The 21,463-nt window shown below is 35.8% G+C and overlaps 3 protein-coding genes across 24 annotated transcripts; 2 read left to right on the top strand and 1 right to left on the bottom strand.

Moving 5' to 3' along the window:
* The first annotated feature begins 112 nt into the window (after positions 1 to 112).
* Positions 113 to 7,567, top strand: LOC142624354 (protein GRIP-like). Of its 22 annotated transcripts, none has more exons than XM_075797890.1 (13): positions 113 to 340; positions 927 to 1,004; positions 1,095 to 1,214; positions 1,335 to 1,362; positions 1,508 to 1,566; positions 2,094 to 2,197; positions 2,440 to 2,543; positions 2,784 to 2,889; positions 3,025 to 3,083; positions 3,456 to 3,906; positions 4,755 to 5,050; positions 6,491 to 6,927; positions 7,018 to 7,567. In XM_075797890.1, the coding sequence occupies exons 11-13, from the start codon at positions 5,014 to 5,016 to the stop codon at positions 7,219 to 7,221; spliced, it is 678 nt and encodes a 225-aa protein (XP_075654005.1). In that variant the 5' UTR covers positions 113 to 340; positions 927 to 1,004; positions 1,095 to 1,214; positions 1,335 to 1,362; positions 1,508 to 1,566; positions 2,094 to 2,197; positions 2,440 to 2,543; positions 2,784 to 2,889; positions 3,025 to 3,083; positions 3,456 to 3,906; positions 4,755 to 5,013; the 3' UTR covers positions 7,222 to 7,567. The 22 variants fall into 22 exon arrangements, with proteins under 22 accessions (XP_075654005.1, XP_075654010.1, XP_075654012.1 ...); XM_075797895.1 differs by having other exon boundaries at positions 2,078 to 2,197; XM_075797897.1 differs by lacking the exon at positions 1,508 to 1,566.
* Positions 3,394 to 4,011, top strand: LOC142625538 (phosphoserine aminotransferase 2, chloroplastic-like). Its single transcript, XM_075799174.1, has 4 exons — positions 3,394 to 3,398; positions 3,456 to 3,614; positions 3,694 to 3,906; positions 3,987 to 4,011. Exons 1-4 carry the CDS (start codon positions 3,394 to 3,396, stop codon positions 4,009 to 4,011), a joined length of 402 nt encoding a protein of 133 aa, XP_075655289.1.
* Positions 7,568 to 8,743: 1,176 nt separating the features above from the next.
* LOC142625823 (protein GRIP) lies at positions 8,744 to 21,463 on the bottom strand. The gene is made up of 22 exons (XM_075799546.1): positions 21,243 to 21,463; positions 19,638 to 20,153; positions 19,143 to 19,258; positions 17,925 to 18,094; positions 17,513 to 17,606; positions 16,924 to 17,010; positions 16,695 to 16,775; positions 15,905 to 16,030; positions 14,384 to 14,492; positions 14,223 to 14,302; positions 13,154 to 13,282; positions 12,962 to 13,062; positions 12,195 to 12,328; positions 11,977 to 12,074; positions 11,760 to 11,879; positions 11,608 to 11,635; positions 11,405 to 11,463; positions 10,491 to 10,562; positions 10,369 to 10,416; positions 9,962 to 10,067; positions 9,767 to 9,825; positions 8,744 to 9,289 (listed from the first exon to the last, which is right to left on the bottom strand). Exons 2-22 carry the CDS (start codon positions 20,113 to 20,115, stop codon positions 9,182 to 9,184), a joined length of 2,403 nt encoding a protein of 800 aa, XP_075655661.1. The 5' UTR covers positions 20,116 to 20,153; positions 21,243 to 21,463; the 3' UTR covers positions 8,744 to 9,181.

The raw sequence follows: 21,463 nt of genomic DNA, 5'->3' as shown, positions 1-21,463 counted from the left end.
ATGTGTGGGTTGGCGTATGAGGATTTGTTGGATCAACGAGGGTTGGTTGAGGTGGAGAAGAAGAACAAGAAGAAAGCTGAGATTCTGTGCAATGCTTACAATGGGAGCATTGGGGTCTATAGGTGCCCTGGGGAGAAGTCGGTGAGGTCATTGATGAATGTGCCTTTCACTTTGGAGAAGTCAGGGCTGGAGATTGAGTTTATTAAGGAAGCAGCAATGGAGAATATGGTTCAGCTCAAGTGGCAAAAGTCAGTTGGGGTATGCGTGCTTCTATGTACAATGCTATGCCGTTGGCTGGCTTTGAGAAATCGGTTGCTTTCATGAAGGATTTCTGGGCAAGGTATGCTTGATTTATATTAAAGATTGAAGCACCCTTTTATTTATCTTTTTTGGTAATTTTGTAGCATGTTTGTAATTGAAGGTGGGTGGGTGGTGCTAGCTGGTAGTTTTGATTGTATTGCAAGAATGATGAATGATAGTATTGGTTTTGATGTCCAGCAAGAGAAGTTTATTATAGTGGTTTAGGTGTTTTTAGATGATTCTGTCATGCAATTTGCAAATTCATAAGTGTATGACAGTTATGATTTGCCAAATTGGTTATATGGATATCTAATTTTCAAGTTTTGATGTTCAATTCAATAAAGAAAGATCTTGTTCTTCATAGCTCCATCCTTGTTTTTGTTAGCATTTCAAGAATTTGAATGATCTCCTTGTTTGTTCACATGCAAGAAGTTTCTTGCAACAACCTCTTTTGGCATTTCTGCCACTTCTAATTTCTTTGAAACCAATTCTGCTTCTTTTAAAATAAAATAAAAACATTTATAGCTATAGAGTGGAGGCTGAGGACTGGGCTTTTTTTTGGGGGGGGGCATTTCGAAAGAGAATTTGTAGTTTCATCTTTACAGTCATCTATGGGGGGATTGCAGGCTCAAAATGAAGCATCTTCTGGGCAGGATGTACAAAAAGAATTGGATGGGCTCAAATTATGATATGAAAGATTGAAGGTACCTTGTATCTTGTTGTTTTTGGGATTGGATTAATTGTCAGCATGTTTATATTGTTGCTCTTGTGTTAATTGGATACATAACTTGTAGGAAGATCATTCTAGGTTTCATGATCTTGAAGATCAAATGATTGAGGACAAGGACAAAGAAATCTCTAAACTTCTTGATGACAATAAGGATCTTCATCAATCTTTAGAGTCAAAACCACCTGTCCGTTTCCTTCTTTTGTCTTCTTAAATATTTGTTAAATTTCACTTGATACTTAACACTTTCCCATGACTTAGATTTAAATATTCTAGTACTTGGCTTGACAATGATTAATAATCTCAGGTTGATCACAATGGAAATCACTACACAGGTATGAAGCCATTCCTGTTACCACTTGTCAGCACCTGTATTAGTTAAATATAAGTTGAAAGCTTTTCTCAATCTATAAAAAACTAAACCCTTGGGGTAGTTGGTGAGGTCTTAACATATCCTTTTTCTCTAACTGGAATTATCAGTTATGCAAAAGCAGTATGCACAGAATTTAAGCACTTCTGCAGCAGAACCGTAGATTCTGGTATAAACATTTCTCTCAAAAAATCCATTCTCATTTAAAATGTACTTTGTTGAGTCTCCCAATGCATTTATTATGACATTTTAGCAGGTAGCCAATTATATCATTGAGCTGCAAGTTTCAACCAGCTCTGATGGAAAAATTTAAGTGCCTGATTAATTGAGCTCTGTTGATAAAAACCCACACAAACCAGAAATATTTATTTTGGCACCAGTTTGTATTTCTAATCATGTGTTCTTTGACTTTTCCCCCAAAACTTTATTGCTTGTAACTAGGCTTTATATCTTGATGAACTTTTGTATTCATTTGTTAATTGAAGTTTTTGTGGATAATGTTCAAGTAGTCTTATGCTTTTGAATAATGATCAATATCACAATAGCCTTTATCTTCATAAAAATTGTACCAATATAGCTTTTAAGAAAAAGTGTTTTCCATGTGCCTCAAAACCAAGTACTACTCATATTATAAGTCTTTGTGTGCAATTTTGCCTTCTTTCTTATTTATTCGGAAGTAGGGGATAATGAGTGCAGGAAGCCATGCTGAAGGCTGAGCTTCGCAACATGGAAAGAATGCAGAAGAGGGAAGGGTGGATATGAGGTATTTGAAATTTTTTTCTTAAAGCTTCTTGAAACAGGTATCTCTACTGAAGATTAGCTGTTGATGAAATGGAAGTACAGGACTATTACATGTCTTTAAATATATGTAGGGAAGTATTTTATAAAAAAAGTGTTTTCCATGTGTCTCAAAACCAAGTACTACTCATATTGTAAGTCTTTGTGTGCAATTTTGCATTCTTTCTTCTTTATTCGGAAGTGGGGGAAGGGGAGTAGAGCTTCTCATTAGTTTATAATAGAAATTTGAACATAATGAGTGCAGGAAGCCATGTTGAAGGCTGAGCTTCACAACATGGAAAGAATGTAGAAGAGGGAAGGGTAGATATGACGTACTTGAAAATTTTTATCTTAGAGCTTCTTGAACAGGTATCTCTACTGAAGATTAGCTGTTGATAAAATGGAAGTATAGGATTATTACATGTCTATGAATATATGTTGGGAAGTATTTTTAAAAAAAGTGCTTTCCATATGCCTCAAAACCAAGTACTACTCATGTTATAAGTCTTTTTGTGCAATTTTCCTTCTTTCTTCTTTATTTGGAAGTGGGGGGAGGGAAGCAAAGCTTCTCATTAGTTTATAATAGAAATTTGAACATAATGAGTGCAGGAAGCCATGCTGAAGTCTGAGCTTCACAACATGGAAAGAGTGCAGAAGAGGGAAGGGGTAGATATGACATATTTGAAAAATGTTATCTTAAAGCTTCTTGAAACAGGTATCTCTATTGAAGATTAACTGTTATAATCAGAAAAGTAAATTTTGAATTTTATTCCCTTTTGCCGAAGAAGTATGTGTTTTGGTAATGCCAGAAAACGTTGTAGTTTTATTATAATGATTTTTGCCACAACAGGTGAAGTGGACGCTCTACTACCCGTGATTGGAATGCTACTTCAATTTTGTCTTGAAGAGGTAGATGCTCCATTTTTATTGGGTATTCTGATTTAAGTCATGGTCTCTATTTTATTCTGCATAATGAAATAAGTCATGGTAAGCTGCCCCTTAACATTGAATGCCTGGCTAGCAGGCAATGATGGTAGCCTAGGGCCAAACCTGTCAGTCCACTATGTTTCCTTGGAAGAAAACTTGCATAAAACTTCAGAAGTGCATTTAGATCAGATGTGCAAATACCTATTCAAGTGATGATGCTGCATTGCAGCTCGGTACATTATGCTAGAATGTGTTCAAGCATATATTAGAAACTGCTCTCTCGAAAGTGGCAATGAGGTTCAGTACAGCATCTTCAACCATCTGTTAATTACTGCATGTTGCATGCAAATGCAGATTCACAAGTGTCAACAAGTTTGGTTTCATATATGCTGGAGCCCAGAAGAATGTGGGGCCATCTGGAGTCAGCATTGTGATCATCAAGAAAGATCTGATTGGGAATGATGGGATTTACATGTGTGGTTTGGCGTTTGAGGATTTGTTGGATCAAGGAGGGTTGGTTGAGGTGGAGAAGAAGAACAAGAAGAAAACTGAGATTCTGTACAGCTTACGACGGGAGCAATGGGTTCTATAGGTGCCCTGTGGAGAAGTCTGTGAGGTCATTGATGAATGTGCCTTTCACTTTGGAGAAGTCAGGGTTGGAGATTGAGTTTATTAAGGAAGCGGCTAAGGAGAATATGGTTCAGCACAAGCAGCATAAGTCAGTTGGGGGTGCATCTATATACAATGCTAAGCCATTGACTGGGGTTGAGAAATCGGTTGCTTTCATGAAGGATTTCCAGGCAAGGTATGCTTGATTTATATTAAAGATTGAAGCACCCTTTCTTTTTCCTTTTTGTTGTTTTTGTAACATGTTTGTTATTGAAGGTGGGTGGGTGGTGTTAGCTGGTAGTTTTGATTGTATTGCAAGAAGGATGAATGACAGTATTGAGTTGATGTCCAGCATGAGAAGTTTATTATAGTGGTTTAGGCTTTTTTAGATGATTCTGTCATGCAATTTGCAAATTCATAAGTTCATGAGAGTTATGGTTTGGTGATTGCCAAATTGTTTATATGGATATCTAGTTTTCAAGTTTAGATGTTCAATTCAATAAGGAAAGATCCTGTTCTTCATAGCTCCATCCTTATTTTTGTTAGCATTTCAAGAATGTGAATGATCTCATTGTTCGTTCACACACAAGAAGTTTCTTGCGACAGCCTCTTTTGGCATTTCTGCCACTTCTTAGGTCTTCAATGACTCTGTTGTCTCTATATGCAGAATCAAAGTGTTATACCTGTTTCATATCAAAATTTCAGATTTTTAATTTTGTCAATTGAGATATCAAATTTTATGAATTGTTTCAATTTGAAGCATACGTTCATCACTATTATTCAATTCCATTTTAGGCAATAAGAGCGTTTACATCGGTGTAGCTATTTTAATATATCAACAAACATATAGCTAAAGGCTCAAAAAAATTCACGCATCAGTCTCAATATTTAATCCCAAAATTTTAACATGGGAATGTACCCTCGCCAGACCTGGTGATGCTTTTTCACTCGCTAGACAAAAAAAATCAAACCACATTTATTTTTCTCTTTCTTTCTTTCTCTCTCTTCACTCACTCTTTGCCTCTCTCTCTCGGCTCAATGTAGTTTTGGAGCTCTCGAGTTCGTGCAAATTTTAGCAAGAGGAGGTGGTCGATCTCACCAGTGCAGAGAAGGAGATTTTTTGGACTGCAGAGATTGACCCACAGACTCGTATGATGCCTTTCTCTCTCTCTCTCTTCCCAAATTTTATTGATTTTAGCAAGGAGGAGATGGTCTGCAGCTTGTGGGTTTGTGCCGATGGGTGTGTGTTTGGTGGACTGCGGACAAGTGGTGTGGTTGTGCTGCAGAGACTTAGAAAGAAGAGATGGGTTATTGTTGTTTTGGGGATATGAAGGAAACAGGTATGTTTGGAGGAGTTTGTTAGAAGTGGTGGACTTGCATCTTTTAATTTTTCTTTTTTGATGACTGATTATTGGCTTTGAGTGGTATATTTTATAATCTCTGTAATCCTTGTTGGTATTTTTTAATTTTGAGAGTTGTTGAGGGCTCTTTTGGTAACTGAATTTCTGGGTTTTGGTTGGAAATTCTTGCTTGCTTTGTGAAGTTTTTGAATTTTGAGTTGTTGGGTAGTTTTAATTGTTGGGTTTATCAATTCTGAATTTTGAGTTGTTGGGTAGCTTTGTGAAGCTTCTGAGTTTTGAGTTGTTAGGTAGTTTTAATTGATGAGTTTATTAGTTCTGAATTTGAATTGTTGGGTAGCTTTGTGAAGTTTCTGAAGTTTGATTTGTTGGGTAGCTTTGTGAAGTTTCTGAACCAACAACAACATTCTAGCCTTTATCCAACACTTAAAAATCAAATATCGTTGCTTGTAAATAGGAATATATTTGAGAAGAAACCAGTTTTAGGAGCCACTACCGATTTGTATATCTAGAATTAATTATCAGAAGAACCTTGTTAGCCAACAGCTATACAGGAGCTTCCCTACACCATCTCCCTTCGTTCCTAACAGAGGGTTAGATAATAAAGTCTGTTAGGTGTTGAATTGAATTAGAAATTTGGTGGGTGTTGGATCAATAAAAGAAGCTTTTCCATTTTGAGTAACAGACCTGGGATTGAATCCAATGTACACTAAGAAATCTTGAAAAGTAAGATGGGTGTGTGGGTTTGTATGTTTGTAGAGGTGTTGGTGAATTGGTTCTCATCCTCATCCAGTACTCACCAATTAGAAGCATTACTAGTTGCAACCTGGAAATAAATCATACTACATTACCCATTAACTTCAATTGGGTTTGTGGGTTTGTATGTTTGTGCTTTTATTTTCTCTTTTTTGATGACTAGGTTTAAGATGAACTCAGCTTTAATGTTTGATTTTTTTTTCAAAATATAAAAAGGTATCAAGATTGCACACAAAGATCATAAAAGTTGAGAGAAAAATTTGTATGTGCATTATATTGAATTAATTTAGTTACAAGAGGCTCTGTTCTTATAGATGAGAATCAGAGGTAAGAAAGAGAGAATGACATCTAGTAACTATATCCACTAATCTAGTAACTAACTTCATCTAAGCTTTATACATGTCTTTTAGTGTCATTACAAGAGAACAACCTGTAGTTTAAACAGAATGTCTTCTTCTTCATTCTGCAGTAACTTCAATTCTGAAGCAGCTTCAATTGTTGATTTGTTATAAACTTCTTTAGTTAAACTTCAACAAGGCTTTAATGTTTGGTTGTATTTATGTCCTCTACTAATTTGCCTATCCTTGGATCCTTTTGCTGCTGTATTTAAAGTTGATTTGCCTAACTTCTCATCATATTGCTGCTTTTTATGTTATTGTTATTAAGGAATGGATTCGCAAATGCGTGGTGATTGTAACTTCACACAGCTCTTAGAAGAGGGGTCTATCATGAAAACTGAATTTATGATGGACTCTCCACAAGATGAAGTGCATACCCAACAGTCTCCACATGAAGTTCAAATGGAATCCATTACTAGGAAGACACAATGGGGTGGTAATTTTGGTCTAGGAGAAGACTGTCTCAATGTGTCAGCATGGCTTAATACTTCATTAGATGCAGTGCAAGGGAATGAACAAAAGCACAAAACATATTGGAATAGAGTTTGGGAGTACTTCAATAAAGAGAAGACATTTACATCTACTCGTAATGCAAACTCTCCAATGAATCGTTGGTCAACAATTCAACTCCAAACAAATAAGTTTGTTGGGATCTTAGCTTCAATTGAGATGGCTAATCCAAGTGGTGTGAATGAGCAAAACAAGGTAAAAAATTGTTGCTCAAAGTAGTGTCAATGCATTATTGCACCATTACTGTCTATTCACTAATCCAATTTTTATTTGTCAATTTTTCAGATTATTAAGGCAAAGGAAGCGTATATGAAGGTCCAAGTTGTTCCATTCAAATTTGATCATTGTTGGAATATCTTGAGGCATCAATTAAAATGGTTGGAACTTGTAGCGAAGCCTCAAACAATAAGAAGATCAACTGCAACATCTTCTCCTACTCTGGAATCAATACATCTAGGGAAGATGAGGTCTCCCATGCTTCCTTTGTAGACTTGGAAAGACCACCTGGTAGGAAGGCTGAAAAGGAACCATTAAATAAATGATAAAGTAATGATAGTTTGATTTTGAATCTTGAAGGGATACTGAATGACATGGCAGAAAACAAAGAGCAAAAAATATGATGAGAAAAATGATGTTCATGAGAGGGCATATTCCCAAACTCAAGAACTCATAGAGATTAAGAAAATGAAGCATCAAGAAAAAACTTGTCAGACTTCGCTAGTTTTATAAACTAATCATTCTTTTAATTTCTTATTCTTGTTTTGTTTTGTTTGTATATATTTATTGACATTGCAAAGGAAAAATAAAGGTGATACTATATGTTTTGAAATGTAAACTATGTAAAATTATTTGTTGGGTGGTTGGGGTGCTAGTGACATCGACATAAAATTATTTGCACACACAATACACACAAAAACCTTTTGAATTGAAATCATGACTTGTCAGTTCAAAAACTGATATGTGTAGTTTGTGTAATAAGACTGCCCTAATTTTATTCAATGAAAACAGAAAGTAGAGAATCTAACAAGACTTGACGACTTAATATTGAAGATTAAAATGGTTATTACTTATGACTTATAATTTAATAGCTATACACTTGATGAACCAAGGATATGTGTTGTAAATTTCGTTAGATGGGACCAATTATGTGGTAACTTTGAAGGCTTTTGTTATCTCAACATGGTCATTGAATAATTTAGGCACTATTTCTGTAATGTAAGAATAACATCTAAACTTTACAGTCGTTTGTAACTTGAAGTGTTGATGTCGGAAGATTTCTTTTAACTTGCAAAATGCAATATGCCATTCATTTGGACCATTAACAGAGCAGAAGTTAATTTAACAAACAAAAACCAGTGGAACAATCTCCTTTTTTTCACGCACTCTTTTACTGACCAATTATTGTCCCGTAAGCATGGAACAGACATCATCAAGTAATAAGTTGTTTACATCAAAACCAGTAATAATTAATTAGGGCAGGGACCAAATTGTGTGTTAACTGGATCCAAGCCCCCCTCATGCTATTTTAATCACCAGATTCACCAGTGTGCTCAATTTATATGAGACGGTATGTGATGCGCTTGTCCTATAGAAAGTCTCTCACAAGCATGTGGACCCTAATTTTTCATTATGGATAGCTAAGGCTCATGACCCAGGCTGCGTGTTAGTTTCCACTCTCTTGGAAGCCATAATCACCGCCCTCCAATTCTTAATGAGTCCACCGCAAGTACCAGCCAAAGATTTCAGGGAATTTTAAAATTGAAAGTTGAAACTTATAATGACTCTAAATATAAATAAACTTTGTAGTATAAATGGCTCAAGCCTACTAGCTTTTGACGAAATTGGCTAATGTCATCACGTGTATGACTTAATACCATGAGCTCCGTAACTTATCTTTCACCCACCAACCCAGGAGGCCATTCGTTGAAACAAATCACAATGATGACAACAATAAAAGAAGACTCAAATAATAACTATAAAAAAAAAGGGGTCAAATAAATAAGTACATGAATTGTAAAAATTTCTAGAAATTGCTATTGACCTTATTCCATTGGTAATTGACAGAAACCTCGTTGGAAATTGCCTTCTTGTTTCTCCATGATATAATTCTCACATATACTCTACATTGAATTGTAAAAAAGAAAAAAGAGACTGGGATAAAAGAAAATAAATAAATAAAAAAAGGGCTTGTGTGGCTGCATGCAACTCTTCCAGGAAGAGTAACTGAATACTGCCAAAATGTTTCTCCTCCCTCTTGATATTAAGGTATATCATTCTCTCTTCTAATCGTTCTTTACAATATCTGAACCTTTTCACGAACCAATGTAGTGTTTTGACAAAAAGAATACAAGTATACTGAGACCACACCTACAGTGAGCAGCCAACACCATTGCTGCTGAGTTGCAGATAATCCTCGTGCAATAAAAGAATACTTACTTATTATCCACTTTTAAGAAAATGAGAATCTTGAGAAAAGAGAACGGGATCCTGGACCATCGCTTGCTGGGCTTGGTGGAACATCTGTAGAGGCACGGTATGCTTGTTGACACTTGTGAATCTGCATTTGCATGCAACATGCAGTAAGTAACAGATGGTTGCAGATATTGTACTGAACCTCATTGCCACTTCAGAGAGCAATTTCTAATATATGCTTGAACACATCCTAGAATAATGTACTGAACTGCAATGCAGCATCACAGCTTGAAACCATGTCAAAAAAGACATACATGACTTCAAAAAGGTCAACAAATAGGTACTTGCTCATCTTATCTAAATGCACTTCTGAAGTTTTATGCAAGTTTCTTCCAAGGAAATATAGTGGATTGACAGGTTTGGAATGATTACTCATAATGCTTTTTTATGGCCCTAGGCTACCATCTTTGCCAGCTAGCCAGGCATTCATATTAACATACTATACTATGTTAAAGGGCAGCTTACCATGACTTATTTCATTATACAAAATAAAATAGAAACCGTGACTTAAACCAGAATGCCCTATAAAACTGGAGCATCTAATACAAACTGAGAATTTTACCTCTTCAGGACTAAATTGAAGCAGCATTCCAATCACAGGTAGTAGCACTTCCACTTCACCTGTTGTGGCAAAAATCATTATAATTATAATTACCAAGTTTTATGGCATCACCAACATACATACTTCATCAGCAAAAGTGAATAAAATTCAAAAATTACTTTCGTGATTATAACAGCTAATCTTCAGTAGAGATACCTGTTTCAAGAAGCTTTAAGATAACATTTTTCAGATACGTCATATCTACCCCTTCCCTCTTCTGCATTCTTTCCATGTTGCGAAGCTCAGTCTTCAGCATGGCTTCCTGCACTCATTATGTTCAAACTTCTATTATAAACTAATGAGAAGCTCTGCTCCCCTCCCCCCACTTCCGAATAAAGAAGAAGGCAAAATTGCACACATGGAAAACACTTTTTCTTTTTCTTTTTCAACTTCCCTACATATATTCATAGACATGTAATAATCCTGTACTTCCATTTTATCAACCTCACATTTTCATTTCAGCTGCACTAGTCTCATAAAAATGTTTCTTGGTAGCCAGCATTTCTTTGCTGTCATTAAATACACAAACAATTGAATCTGCAAAAATTCAGACAACTGTATACCTGTTGGCTATGGAGACGATTCTCACGTTCAAGCTCTTCAATTTCCTCCTGAATAATTGAAACGAAAATCAGAAACTAAACTGGGGAAAAAAACCACTTAATTTAGATTTCATCTGACATACTTGAAGTGCTAAAATATGCCGTTGTGATTGTGCTAGCTCTTCCTCTCTCTGAGCTTGCTGCCTTGCCAAAAGCTGAATTTCAAAAGAAAAATCACCATCAACCAAAATTCTACTTGCATGCAATGCATAAAACAAATTATTCCAAAGATGAACCAATTAGAAAGCATCCATTCATATTAAAGAGAACTTTGTGTATTTGATACGAGTTTCCCAGGAAATTGTCCATCTTCATTGGAGAACTATAGTGATACAGTTTTTTTTTTTTGGAGAATGTTAACCAGGACCGCTTGGTGCTGGTTAAGTGCAGAAAAGACCAAAAAAAATTGTCATAAAAAGTCAAAAAAATCTCAAATAGTACATATAAAGCTGAAAAAGTGACAAACTGTAAAAAAAGTGACAAACTGTAAAAAAAGTGACAAACTGTAAAAAAAGTCAAAAATTGTGTCAGAAAAAAAAAAGTAAAAAATTTTGTAGTTAACGGGCACCGTGCGGTGCACGTTAACACAACCCTTTTTTTTTTTTTAAACAAAGGCTATTGTGATATCCATCATTATTCAAAAGCATAAACAACAGCTACTTGAACATTATCCACAAAATCTTCAAGTAACTAATGAATACAAAAGTTCATCAAGATATAAAGCCTAGGTGGACGCAGGAAAGTTGTGAGGGAAAATGTAAAGAACACAAGATTAGCATACAAACTGGTGACAAAATAAATAAATATTTCTAGTTTGTGTGGACTTTATCTACACCAGCTCACTTCTTCAGGCACATAAATTTTTCCATCAGAGCTGGTTAAAAATTGCAGCTCTATGATATAATTGGCTACCTGCTAAATTGTCATAATAAATGCATTTGGAGACTCAACAAAGTACATTTTAAATGAGAACAGATTTTTTGAGAGATGTTTATACCAGAATCTGCTGTTCTGCTGCAGAAGTGCTTAAATTCTGTGCATCCTGCTTTTGCATAGCTGATAATACCAGTTAGAGAAAAAGGATATGTTAAAACTTCACCAGCTACCCCAAGGGTTAAATTTGTTATGATTGAGAAAAGCTTTCAACTTATATTTAACTAATACAGGTGCTGACAAGTGGTAGCAGGAATGGGTTCATACCTGTGTAGTGATTTCCATTGTGATCAACCTGAGATTATTAATCACATTGTCAGGCCAAGGACTAAAATATTAAAACCTAAGTCATGGGAAGTATTAAAAATATCAGGTGAAATTTAACAAATATTTTAAGAAGACAAAAGAACAAAACGGACAGGTGGTCTTGATTCTAAAGATTGATGAAGATCTTTATTGTCATCAAGAAGTTTATAGATTTCTTTGTCCTTCTCCTCAATCATTCGATCAGCAAGATCACGAAATGTATCATGCTCTTCCTACAAGTTATGCATCCAATTAACACAAGAACAAAAATATAAATATACTGACAATTAATCCAAGCCCAAATGCAACAAGATACAAGATATAAGGTACCTTCAATCTTTTATAACGTAATTTGAGCTCATCCAATTCTTTTTGTACATCCTGTCCAGACGATGCTTCATTTTGAGCCTTCAGTCCCTCACATCTGACTGTAAAATTAAGTATAACCTTTCTGAATACTTAACTGGTATCCATATTTCTATGGATTGAGAAAAGGAAGGAAAAGATGGTAAGAATCATCTTTATTCGACTTAGCATGGATGTCTTACTTCGCCATGTTTCTTCTATATTTTGAAGGTTCATTTCCCATGTTTCCTTATCTGATTGGTGGCTAGCATTAGCAGAATTCAGCTTTATTTCTAAGCTCTTGATCTGCTGCTTGGCATTGTCAAGGACCAACTCTCTGGAATAAATATGTAATTGAAGAGTCAAATCAGACTTCTTAGTACAAAAACCAAAATTCAATATATTTTAAGCAAAAAATACTGGTAAATTAAAATTTTCAAATGTGGGAGTTCTGAAACGAATATAACATATAAATTAATAAAAGTTCTAATCACAATAAAAGTAACAGCCTGACTAGCAACAACATGCATATCTTTCTCACACATCGTCTATTCATCATTTAACTCTGCTTGAGTCTGTGCTTAGTGTCATATATTTTGTTCACAGCAGGTCCCAAGCCCCAAAAAAGGAGGAGAGCTGAGGTAGGTTGACAGCTAATGTAAAATTTAGTCAGCTTTGGATCAATTGCTCATCATTTATTTCATGCTTTGGAAAATATTTTATACCAGCATTATCGGCAGATAAAGTAAGGAGAGTTTTATTTATTTATTTATATATAAGTAAACCAAACTGCAGGTAAAAAAGTAAGGAAAGTTTCCCATATCAAGAAATAAACTGAACTAATGGCCACACCAACCCCCCCCCCCCCCCCCAAAAAAAAATAGATCAGCTCAATAAAGCCTTCTATCCAATTCCATATAGAAGAAAAAAAGAAAAGAAAAAGAGAGAGCCGCCAAGACAGTATCAGCACCTTTCTTTGAGTTCTTTATCATGATTAGCCAAGGCATCCTGAAGATCTTGAAGGACCCTATCCCTTTCTGCAGATACAGATAATACTTCTTTTTCAGCCTCCTACAGGATCAACAAATGCCAGTGATTTTAACATATGTCTATAATGATCCAGTCTTTACTTCATATTATAAGATAAAGTATAACCATGTACTTTTAGTGCTTCCTCAAGAACTTTAAGCTGTTCAGAGTCTTTAGCTGCAGCTAGCTCTGCATCCTTCTTTTGGAGAAGTGCATGAGCACGAACCTTGTAGGAAGAAAATTCACTTTCAAGGCGGCTGATCTGCAAAGATTTATATTGAGGTCAGGCTATAAATAAGAAAATATTTAAAGCTATGAAGCTTCACAAAATTGAGCAGTAATTTCACAGGGTAGCTAAGCAAGAATACTATCATCAGCACACGTGTGTGACTATGTGTGTAATTTGTCTCTGGTGGGGAAAGGTTCCTGGTTTGCTGAACATACAACCCAAAACCACCAGTTTGATAACTAGGTGAACAATTTCCCAAGATGAGATCCAGGAATCCAATGCAAGAATAAAAGTTTCTGCCAGTATCTTTGTCCAAAAAATGTACATTGCCAACTCCTAACAAGAATAGAAGTAAAAAATGCCACTTATCAGAAGGTAGAGGGTGGGTGTATCACTATTTCAAGGCCCCAGTAAAAGAGACTGGTTTCTTTAAATTTTGTAAACCAATGCTAGTAACAAGTGCCTTCAGCCAGAAGATAATGGAAGTTGGATATGCAAGGAACTGTAGCACCAATATATAAATGGTGTAGAGCCATACTCCCAATGCATCAATACTTATTCTACTTCTGTTAAAGCACAATATCAATGAGACATACAACTATTGTCCTCTGGAACCGATGCTTATGATACAGGAATACTTTCCTGTATCATAAGCACCGGAATACTCTCCAGCAGTTGGCAGGCCAGAGCATACCCCAAAATCTGCATCGCATATGCAAATTTCAGGGAACTGTGACTCAAAGGCCAAGAGAAAGAGAACATGCCTTTAAGATTATATTTATTGGGCCCTCATCAGTCATCACAGACAAATAAAGGTAAAATGAAAAACATTTTGAACAATAAAGATGTAAAACATATCGTTATTCATTTCCTTACCTGCAGGATTGGAGCTATATTTCATCCTCTCTCTCTCACACACACACACTAAGAATGAGTTCAAAAATCATGGAGGGAAATAAGAATAAATTGATACCTCCTTTTTGGCAGCCACTAATTCTGCATCTTTAGCATTTAGGATCTGGGCTTGTGCAGAAACATCAGATTCCAGCTGACCTGCCCAATAAGAAAAGCATGAACATTCACTTCACATATATGAGTAATCTGATAATAGGAAAATAATGGATGCAAATATACTTCTCATTTTTGCAACTTCAATTTCAGCACGTATGCAATTACTCTCAGCAAGTTCCAGTTTAGTCTTAAGTGCCTGGGAGGCAGCTTCCCAGCTCACCTTTTCTTTGTCCTGAATAACAATATATGCCATATGAGCGTAGAAAAGAAATACATATGCATGTCTCTAGCTATATAAATGAGAAAGTTATAACAACTTCACAAAGTTTTGTCCTAAAATAAATAGTCATGTAGTATCCTTTCTTCTAATTCTTTTCATTTTAATGGAAGCCCACCCCATCCTAAAGAAGCACAAAGGGAAACCCAGAACTTGTGTTCAGCTAATAAATACTCCCTCCATCCTGTATTATTGGTCCTGTTGAGTAAATCCAACTACTCAACTTTTGAAAGGAACATAATTTAATCATTTTCTTTCAAAAGATACAAGTTTCCAAAATTACCCTCTTTATATAAACCTCAATATTGGAGGCTGTTTGGTAGCAATTCTAAAGAATTTATTTAAAAGTAAACCTTTTTATTTTTGGATGTTTTTAAAACAAAAATGTGTTTGCAAAAATTTATTATTATTAATTTTTTTTGAGAAATGCAAAACCAAAAAAACTTGTTTGGTAAAGAAGCCTCTAAAAAAAATTTATTGGTGCACAACCAGCAATAATCCAATACAAGAGCAACCATCCATGGAGAAGCATAACCCCACAAACCAGCAACACCTCCTCAAAGTCGCCATCACAATCCACCCATAAGAGCCACCATCCACAGTGGTACACAACCCCCCAATCCCACAAAAACCAATCAGCAAACCCCAAAATCCCACCTCCATCAAGGTCCAGATAGCAAAAACTCCAAGTGGATGCCATAATAACAAAAACAAGACCTTGTCGAACACCAGGGCAAGGTTTGTTGGGCATCGACAACTGGAGCCAACTATACTGTGCCGCCATTGAGAACACCAGAAAGCCGCCTCATGGAAACTACTGAACCAAATCAGCAACTATAACTAGACTGAGTTCATCTCAAGATGAATTGCACACATCCATCAGCAAAGCCAGTACACATGGCCATCACCGTATCCATACCTAATTCTCTTCCACACAGCCATTATCATCCAAGAGGCAGTGGCTAATGAAGGAGAGAGAGAGAGAGAGAGAGAGAGAGGGAGAGGGAGACCTAAAATTAACCATAAAAGCCACCTCCCCTTTTAGAAAACAAAAACCTAATCCTGAAAACATCTAAAAGGCGTTGTCTAAAAACCCAAATACACCAAAAAAACTTTTTTATGTGGGCCACAATATTTTTTTGTTTTTAAGTGGTGGAAACACATTTTAAATACTCTAACCAAACAAACTCTTGATTCTTCAATATTGTGTTCATTAACATTTCAAATATCAAAGACATTTTGGGCATCCCAAAAAGAAATAGAGACCAACAACATGGGCGGAAGGAATAATAATATTCACATCACAAAGACCATCAATGTCATTTGCAGAAGATAAATTTTACTCATTCTTAATGTTTGATTCATACATGCTCACGTTTCAGGTGAGCAAGCTCTCCCTTTATACTTTCCACAGAAGCTCTAAACCGCGCTGCCTCACCAGTTGAAGCTGCATCCATCTCTGCAATCTTAGACTCTTTCTCTGCAATTAGCACCTGGTAATATGTCTTCAACACTTAGTCCAACTCATCATGTGAATTTTTTTAAGAAATTCAACAGCACTAAGCCATAAAAATATGCTATTGAGTTAAAGAAATTACAATTTAAAACAAGCAATGCCCTATACTATTTCCATTTCGTTGATGCCCTCACACATGCATGCACGTAAGCGCGCACACCAAAAAAAAAATGTCATCCTAATTAGAAGAGTGTCATATTAGGAGCATTCGGTGGATCAGCTCATAGCATTATTTACAGGGATGTTGTTTGACTGGTCTTGTTCTTGGGGATTCATGTCTACTGATTCCGTTCCGTTGTTCTTAGATTCCCTTCTTATTTGTACATAGTTTTCTTTCTTTTGTGCTTTTGAATATATTTTTTTTAGCTACCTCATTCTTGTTGCATGAAGTAGCCTTTATGAATAAAATTTTTATTACCTATCAAAAAAAAAATTTGACTCATATCTTTAGCAGTTTAGCTAGACGTTCATGGAACAGAAAAACAACTACAACCTCATCCCTATCTTATTGTTATAGGGAAGGAGGGGCCATTTGAGCTAGAGCGCATTGGCAGAACAAGAAAATTATTCACTACACTGCCGCTTCTCTTTTACTCAACACGAGTCAATAATAGAATGAACCTCATTTGAATAACTCCTACCTGTAGTGAAGAAATAGTTTCAGTAGCTTTGCTTCTATCAGATAGTGCATCAGCAAGTTGAGCTTCCAAACTCTCCAAATTCTAAAGAAAAACAGAGGACAGTTCTGAAGCTAGGGCACAAAATGTTGCTTGGAGCAGTAAAGAAAAACAAAAAATTCTTGATGTTTTTTTTTTTTTGATAAGTAACAATAAAAGTTCTTAATGTTTAGCCATCTGAATGCAAATTTACCTTCTGATGTTTAGCAGAGAGCTCAGCTATTGAAGCTTGCCTTTTTTCACCTGCAGCTTGTAACAATCCCCGCATGTCTTCCAACATCTAAAATATAAGCAAGTTAAGATTCACTATTAATTCTCTTCATGCAAGCAACAATTAAGACAGCAAAGGCACATCAATGCTAGAAAATTTTCAACATGGAAGAGCGAAACAATAATATATCAAATCAAATCAAGTCAAAGAGATACAAAAGCCGGTCAAAACACTTTGTTATGTATGGTGATTCAATTGTCATTAACAGAAGTTTCTTGTTAAGTCACCAAGAATTGTATGCTTGGTCGAAATATATTGATGCAATAAAATTAAATCTTAAAATTGAGGCAGTATATTTTATAAAGCACTTGAACATCTGAAGCATAAAATTGAGGTTATACCCTCAGAAGATCCACTATTTGGCCAAAACAAGAACAGTAACCAAGGTATACAAGCATGACATCCATAAACAGGGTAGGTATCTCCACGTGCATGAACAAGCAGGGGATTCTATAAGCATCAAAGCAAAGTTTTGAAAGCCAAAAGCCAGCCTTGTTAAAGATCTGCATACCTGCTCCTTCTCCATTAGTGACTGTTGCAAGGCCTCAAGAGCACTATCTTTTGGTTCCACTGAACGCCGCAATTCCTCAATGGTGTCTCGGAGTCTAGATTTCAATCATGAGAAGAATGAAAACAGGACTGTAAATATAAATTCTCAAATTTTGATACTGCTTTATGGAACTGCGGAAAGACTTGAGCTTATGGTACAAAACTTCAAGTAATTTCCATTTACAAGAAACTTTTTTTTTGGAAGGAGTGGGGGTGGTTAGCGGAAAAACAGATCTATGATACAAAAAGAACAAATGATGCTATTGTTTCTCCCATCAAATATATCACCACACCCACACATGTACCCAACCCACCTGCAAAAATATACAAACATGCACAAGTTTCTCAATTTAATACATAGTTAGGGATTTTACTTATTGTTTGTACTCCTCAATTGTTGTCTCTCTGCATCCATTGCTTTTAATGCATCATTTGCTTGTTGCCGTGTTCGCTCCAGCTCTTGTTGCAATGCTGACTGTTGCGATGATGCTCGCTCAGCTGTTTCACTCACTTCACGAAACCGGACCTCAAGATCATCTTTTTCCTGAAATTGACAATCTCCAAATAACACTTGTCACTTAATTTCGGGCAAAATATGATTATTTCTTTTACTACTTTAAATAAAAGAAGAGGAATATAGTATTCAATGTAGTGTGTGTGTGTGTGTGTGTGTGTGTGTGTGTACATATATATTCTTTTAGCTTTTCTCTAACTTCTTTATTCATTTTTTTCAAGTGAGGCAACTTAGTGACAATTATCAGTTTCAGCTCAAATGCATTATTATAAAATCACCCATACATGTCACTCCAAAAATGGCCATGACAAAAATAAATAAATGCATGAACTCTAAATCCTCTATATCCGTTTACAATGGGTCACGTCTATCTGTTTTAATGAAATATTAACCACAAAACTATTCCAGGAAAAATAAAATTCCATAGCAGAGAGAGATACTTACACAAACCTAAATTTTTCACTGGCTACATCAAGGTAAGTAAAACCTCAATAAATTTCAATGGAAGATTTTTTTTTCTAGTAATATTTCCTGTCAAAGCATAAGGTTTTTTTACTTCTTTAAATTTTAAGTCTACAACAGGACCTTTGACAATATAAAAGTGCCCGTCAAGGTTCCGTGAACCAGCATTTTACCAAATCAGGAGACACAAAGTGCACTGCCCATTAAAAAGGACAGGCACAAAAGCTGACACGCTCTAACAATAGCACCATTTCTATGGAAACTTTTGGAACTCACATAGGATATTTAATACAGACACCACAATAATATAATTATCTGAAAATATCACAGGAGATTCGGTCCCCAAAAAGATGCAGTTTTAAGGGCAAAGTCATATTAGAGGGCATTATTTCAAGGATGTGCTTTACTACAGGCCTCTCAAAGATAATGTGTCTGAATATGGAAACCAGTCACAAGCATTCCAAATATGGGAAAAGCGGAGAAAATCAAAGAACTGGCTTAGAAGCTTAACATTTAACAATTAATGTGCGTCAGAACAAGTTCATCCTAAAACATGGCAAGATGAACAGTATCATGAAGTTGCAAACCAAGGCAGAAAGGCCAAAAGGCAATTTACCTTTTGAACATCTTGTATCCGTTGTTTTGCTCGTTTGTGAAGCCTGCTAAATTTTGAGTCAAGTTCGGAGTACTTCTCTTCACGGTCTTTTATTTCTTGATCCAACTTCTGTTGAGCTATGTAATGAAATGATGCTATGCATTCAGACTAAGATAAAAGGTTCTATAAAGATGACTCTGTGACTTTGGTGAAAGATGAAACTACAAATTTTCTCTTTCGAAATGCCCACCAAAAAAAATAAATAAATAAATAAACCAGTCCTCAGCCTCCACTCTACAGCTATAAATAAAAAAAATTTAAGATGCAGAACTGGCTTCAAAGATATAATGTAGAGATTCTGTTTTATTAATCGATTTCTTAAAAATAAATAAATAGAGGGTAAATTTCTAGTATTAAAAAAAATGCAAATATATATCTGCTCCACAGTTTGCAACTTATATACTTAAACAAATCTTATAACACAGATGAAAGAGTTCAAACAGATAAAAATCTGACCTTCAGCAAGCTTTACAGAGAGCTCTTGGGCTTTTGCATCTGCCTCTGAGTATGCCACTGTAAGATGCTTCAAAGCCTCCTCTGCTGCATTCCTAGTCTGTTTTTCCTCCAAAAGTTCTCTCTTCAAAGATTCTATCCTTTCATGAAGTTCTTTCACATCTTCAGATTCCCCACCTTCTGTCTCATTTGCCTTTGTCTGTTGATTAGACACACTACATTCTGATTGACTATTTTTCAAATCCTCAAATTGGGACTTCAAGAATTCATTCTGAAACTTCAGCTCGGTAACCATTTGAACGAACTGATCATGAGTATCATCCGAACTTGGGTTGACATCCTCAGTCAACCCATTTTCCACGGAAATATTTCCATTGCTCACGTAATTGGTGTCGGGCAGCTGTTTCTCAGATTTTAAATCATCAGAAGCATGACTTTCCAATTCCAGCACTCCAGCGGCATCACCTCCTTCCGCTTCCATCTATGCACTATTCAGTTTCACTCTTCTTTCCACATCACCTGCCACATAACACAACTTATAAAAGGAGCTCTTTTTTTTTATACAGGTAATGAATAATTTTATTAATAAAGAAGCCAACCCAAGTACATTGGGGATGTACTGTGGGGGCAAAAATCAAGAGCCAAAATTACAACGATCAAGTAAAATAGGAAACGAAAAACAAGAAAAATGCGACAAAGTCACACTCCAAGCAAGGAGACAGTAAGAAAAAAGACTTAATCTCTAGCAAGGACCACATCCCTCAAAACATCTAGCATTCCTTTCACTCCAAAGACACCACATCAAGCAATGCAACACAAGTCTCCAAAAGTCTATATTGCGATGTCGCCCGACCTTATTGAAAAAACAAAAACTACTCCATGCACATAGTACTGCACACAAAGAAGCCTAAAATATTACAAACAAGAGGAATCATTTACAGAAGTGTAAGAAGTAACTATTAGTAAAACCCTACGCACGAGACCAATCAGATAAAGATCAAAACAACAATGTGAGCAATTGTGTCCTCGAAAGTTTTGTGCTCTGAAAAAAGTACGGCGATTCCATTCCCTCCACACAATGTCCACATCAAACATAAAGGGACTAAGTTCCAAATATCCGAAGAATGTTTGCCAATTCAATTCCTCCAACCAAATAAAAGTTCAATGACATTTCGTACAACGTAACGATAGATGATCAACTGTCTCCCCACTAAACATCAATATTACACATAACACATCCAAGATGGTGCCGCGAAGTTATAACTCGTTACTACCTAAACGCAATCGAAGCTAAGCAAGACAAATAGACTAGTAAGAACCACACTACTACATCAATTTCGGACCGACTAGGAAATTTCAAACTAGAGTTATTACTGATACAAGCTCAAATTCACAAAATTATGATACAATTATGCCAAGCATCGATATACCACAAAATTCATAGGTTTGCGAATTTTAGTTGAGAATTTTTTTAAATGTCAGATCCGAGATTCAAAAATCACGAAAAATTAGAAACACTGAAAAATTATACTGATAAGTAAAATTAATTGGAATTGTGATAAAAATAAAGAGTAAGATTGAAGGGTTTGGCAATGAGTGTGTATGTACCTTTTTATAATGGGCAGTTTGGGGGGGGATCTATCAAATTTGGAGGGAGTGAGATCTTCGATTCGTCGGTGTTAGAATTGGAAATGGGAGACGACGTCGTTTTGGGGGGCCCTTGTACCTGCTGCTGCTGTGTTTTTTTTTTTTTTTTAACTAACAGAGAGAGTCAGGGCCAAGGGGAGAGAGAGACTGGCTGAGAAATCAAATGGTTCTGACTCCGGAAT

The sequence above is a fragment of the Castanea sativa genome, chromosome 2, assembly GCF_040712315.1.
Source record: "Castanea sativa cultivar Marrone di Chiusa Pesio chromosome 2, ASM4071231v1".
NCBI lineage: Eukaryota > Viridiplantae > Streptophyta > Magnoliopsida > Fagales > Fagaceae > Castanea > Castanea sativa.
This window is presented reverse-complemented; position numbering and strand designations above follow the sequence as displayed.

Bases quoted from the DNA above. Each gene is read 5' to 3' on its own strand.
- LOC142625538 (XM_075799174.1), top strand. The intron at 3,615-3,693 runs GTTGGTTGAGGT...TGGGTTCTATAG, and splicing joins GATTTGTTGGATCAAGGAGG to GTGCCCTGTGGAGAAGTCTG. The intron at 3,907-3,986 runs GTATGCTTGATT...TTGTTATTGAAG, and splicing joins ATGAAGGATTTCCAGGCAAG to GTGGGTGGGTGGTGTTAGCT.
- LOC142625823 (XM_075799546.1), bottom strand. From the start codon at position 20,115: ATGGAAGCGGAAGGAGGTGATGCCGCTGGAGTGCTGGAATTGGAAAGT. The intron at 19,259-19,637 runs GTCAGATTTTTA...TTCATTACATAG, and splicing joins CTCTGTAAAGCTTGCTGAAG to CTCAACAGAAGTTGGATCAA. The intron at 17,011-17,512 runs GTATGCAGATCT...CTTATATTTTAG, and splicing joins CACTAATGGAGAAGGAGCAG to ATGTTGGAAGACATGCGGGG.
- LOC142624354 (XM_075797902.1), top strand. From the start codon at position 5,014: ATGGGTTATTGTTGTTTTGGGGATATGAAGGAAACAG. The intron at 5,051-6,490 runs GTATGTTTGGAG...ATTGTTATTAAG, and splicing joins TGGGGATATGAAGGAAACAG to GAATGGATTCGCAAATGCGT. The intron at 6,928-7,017 runs GTAAAAAATTGT...TCAATTTTTCAG, and splicing joins GTGTGAATGAGCAAAACAAG to ATTATTAAGGCAAAGGAAGC.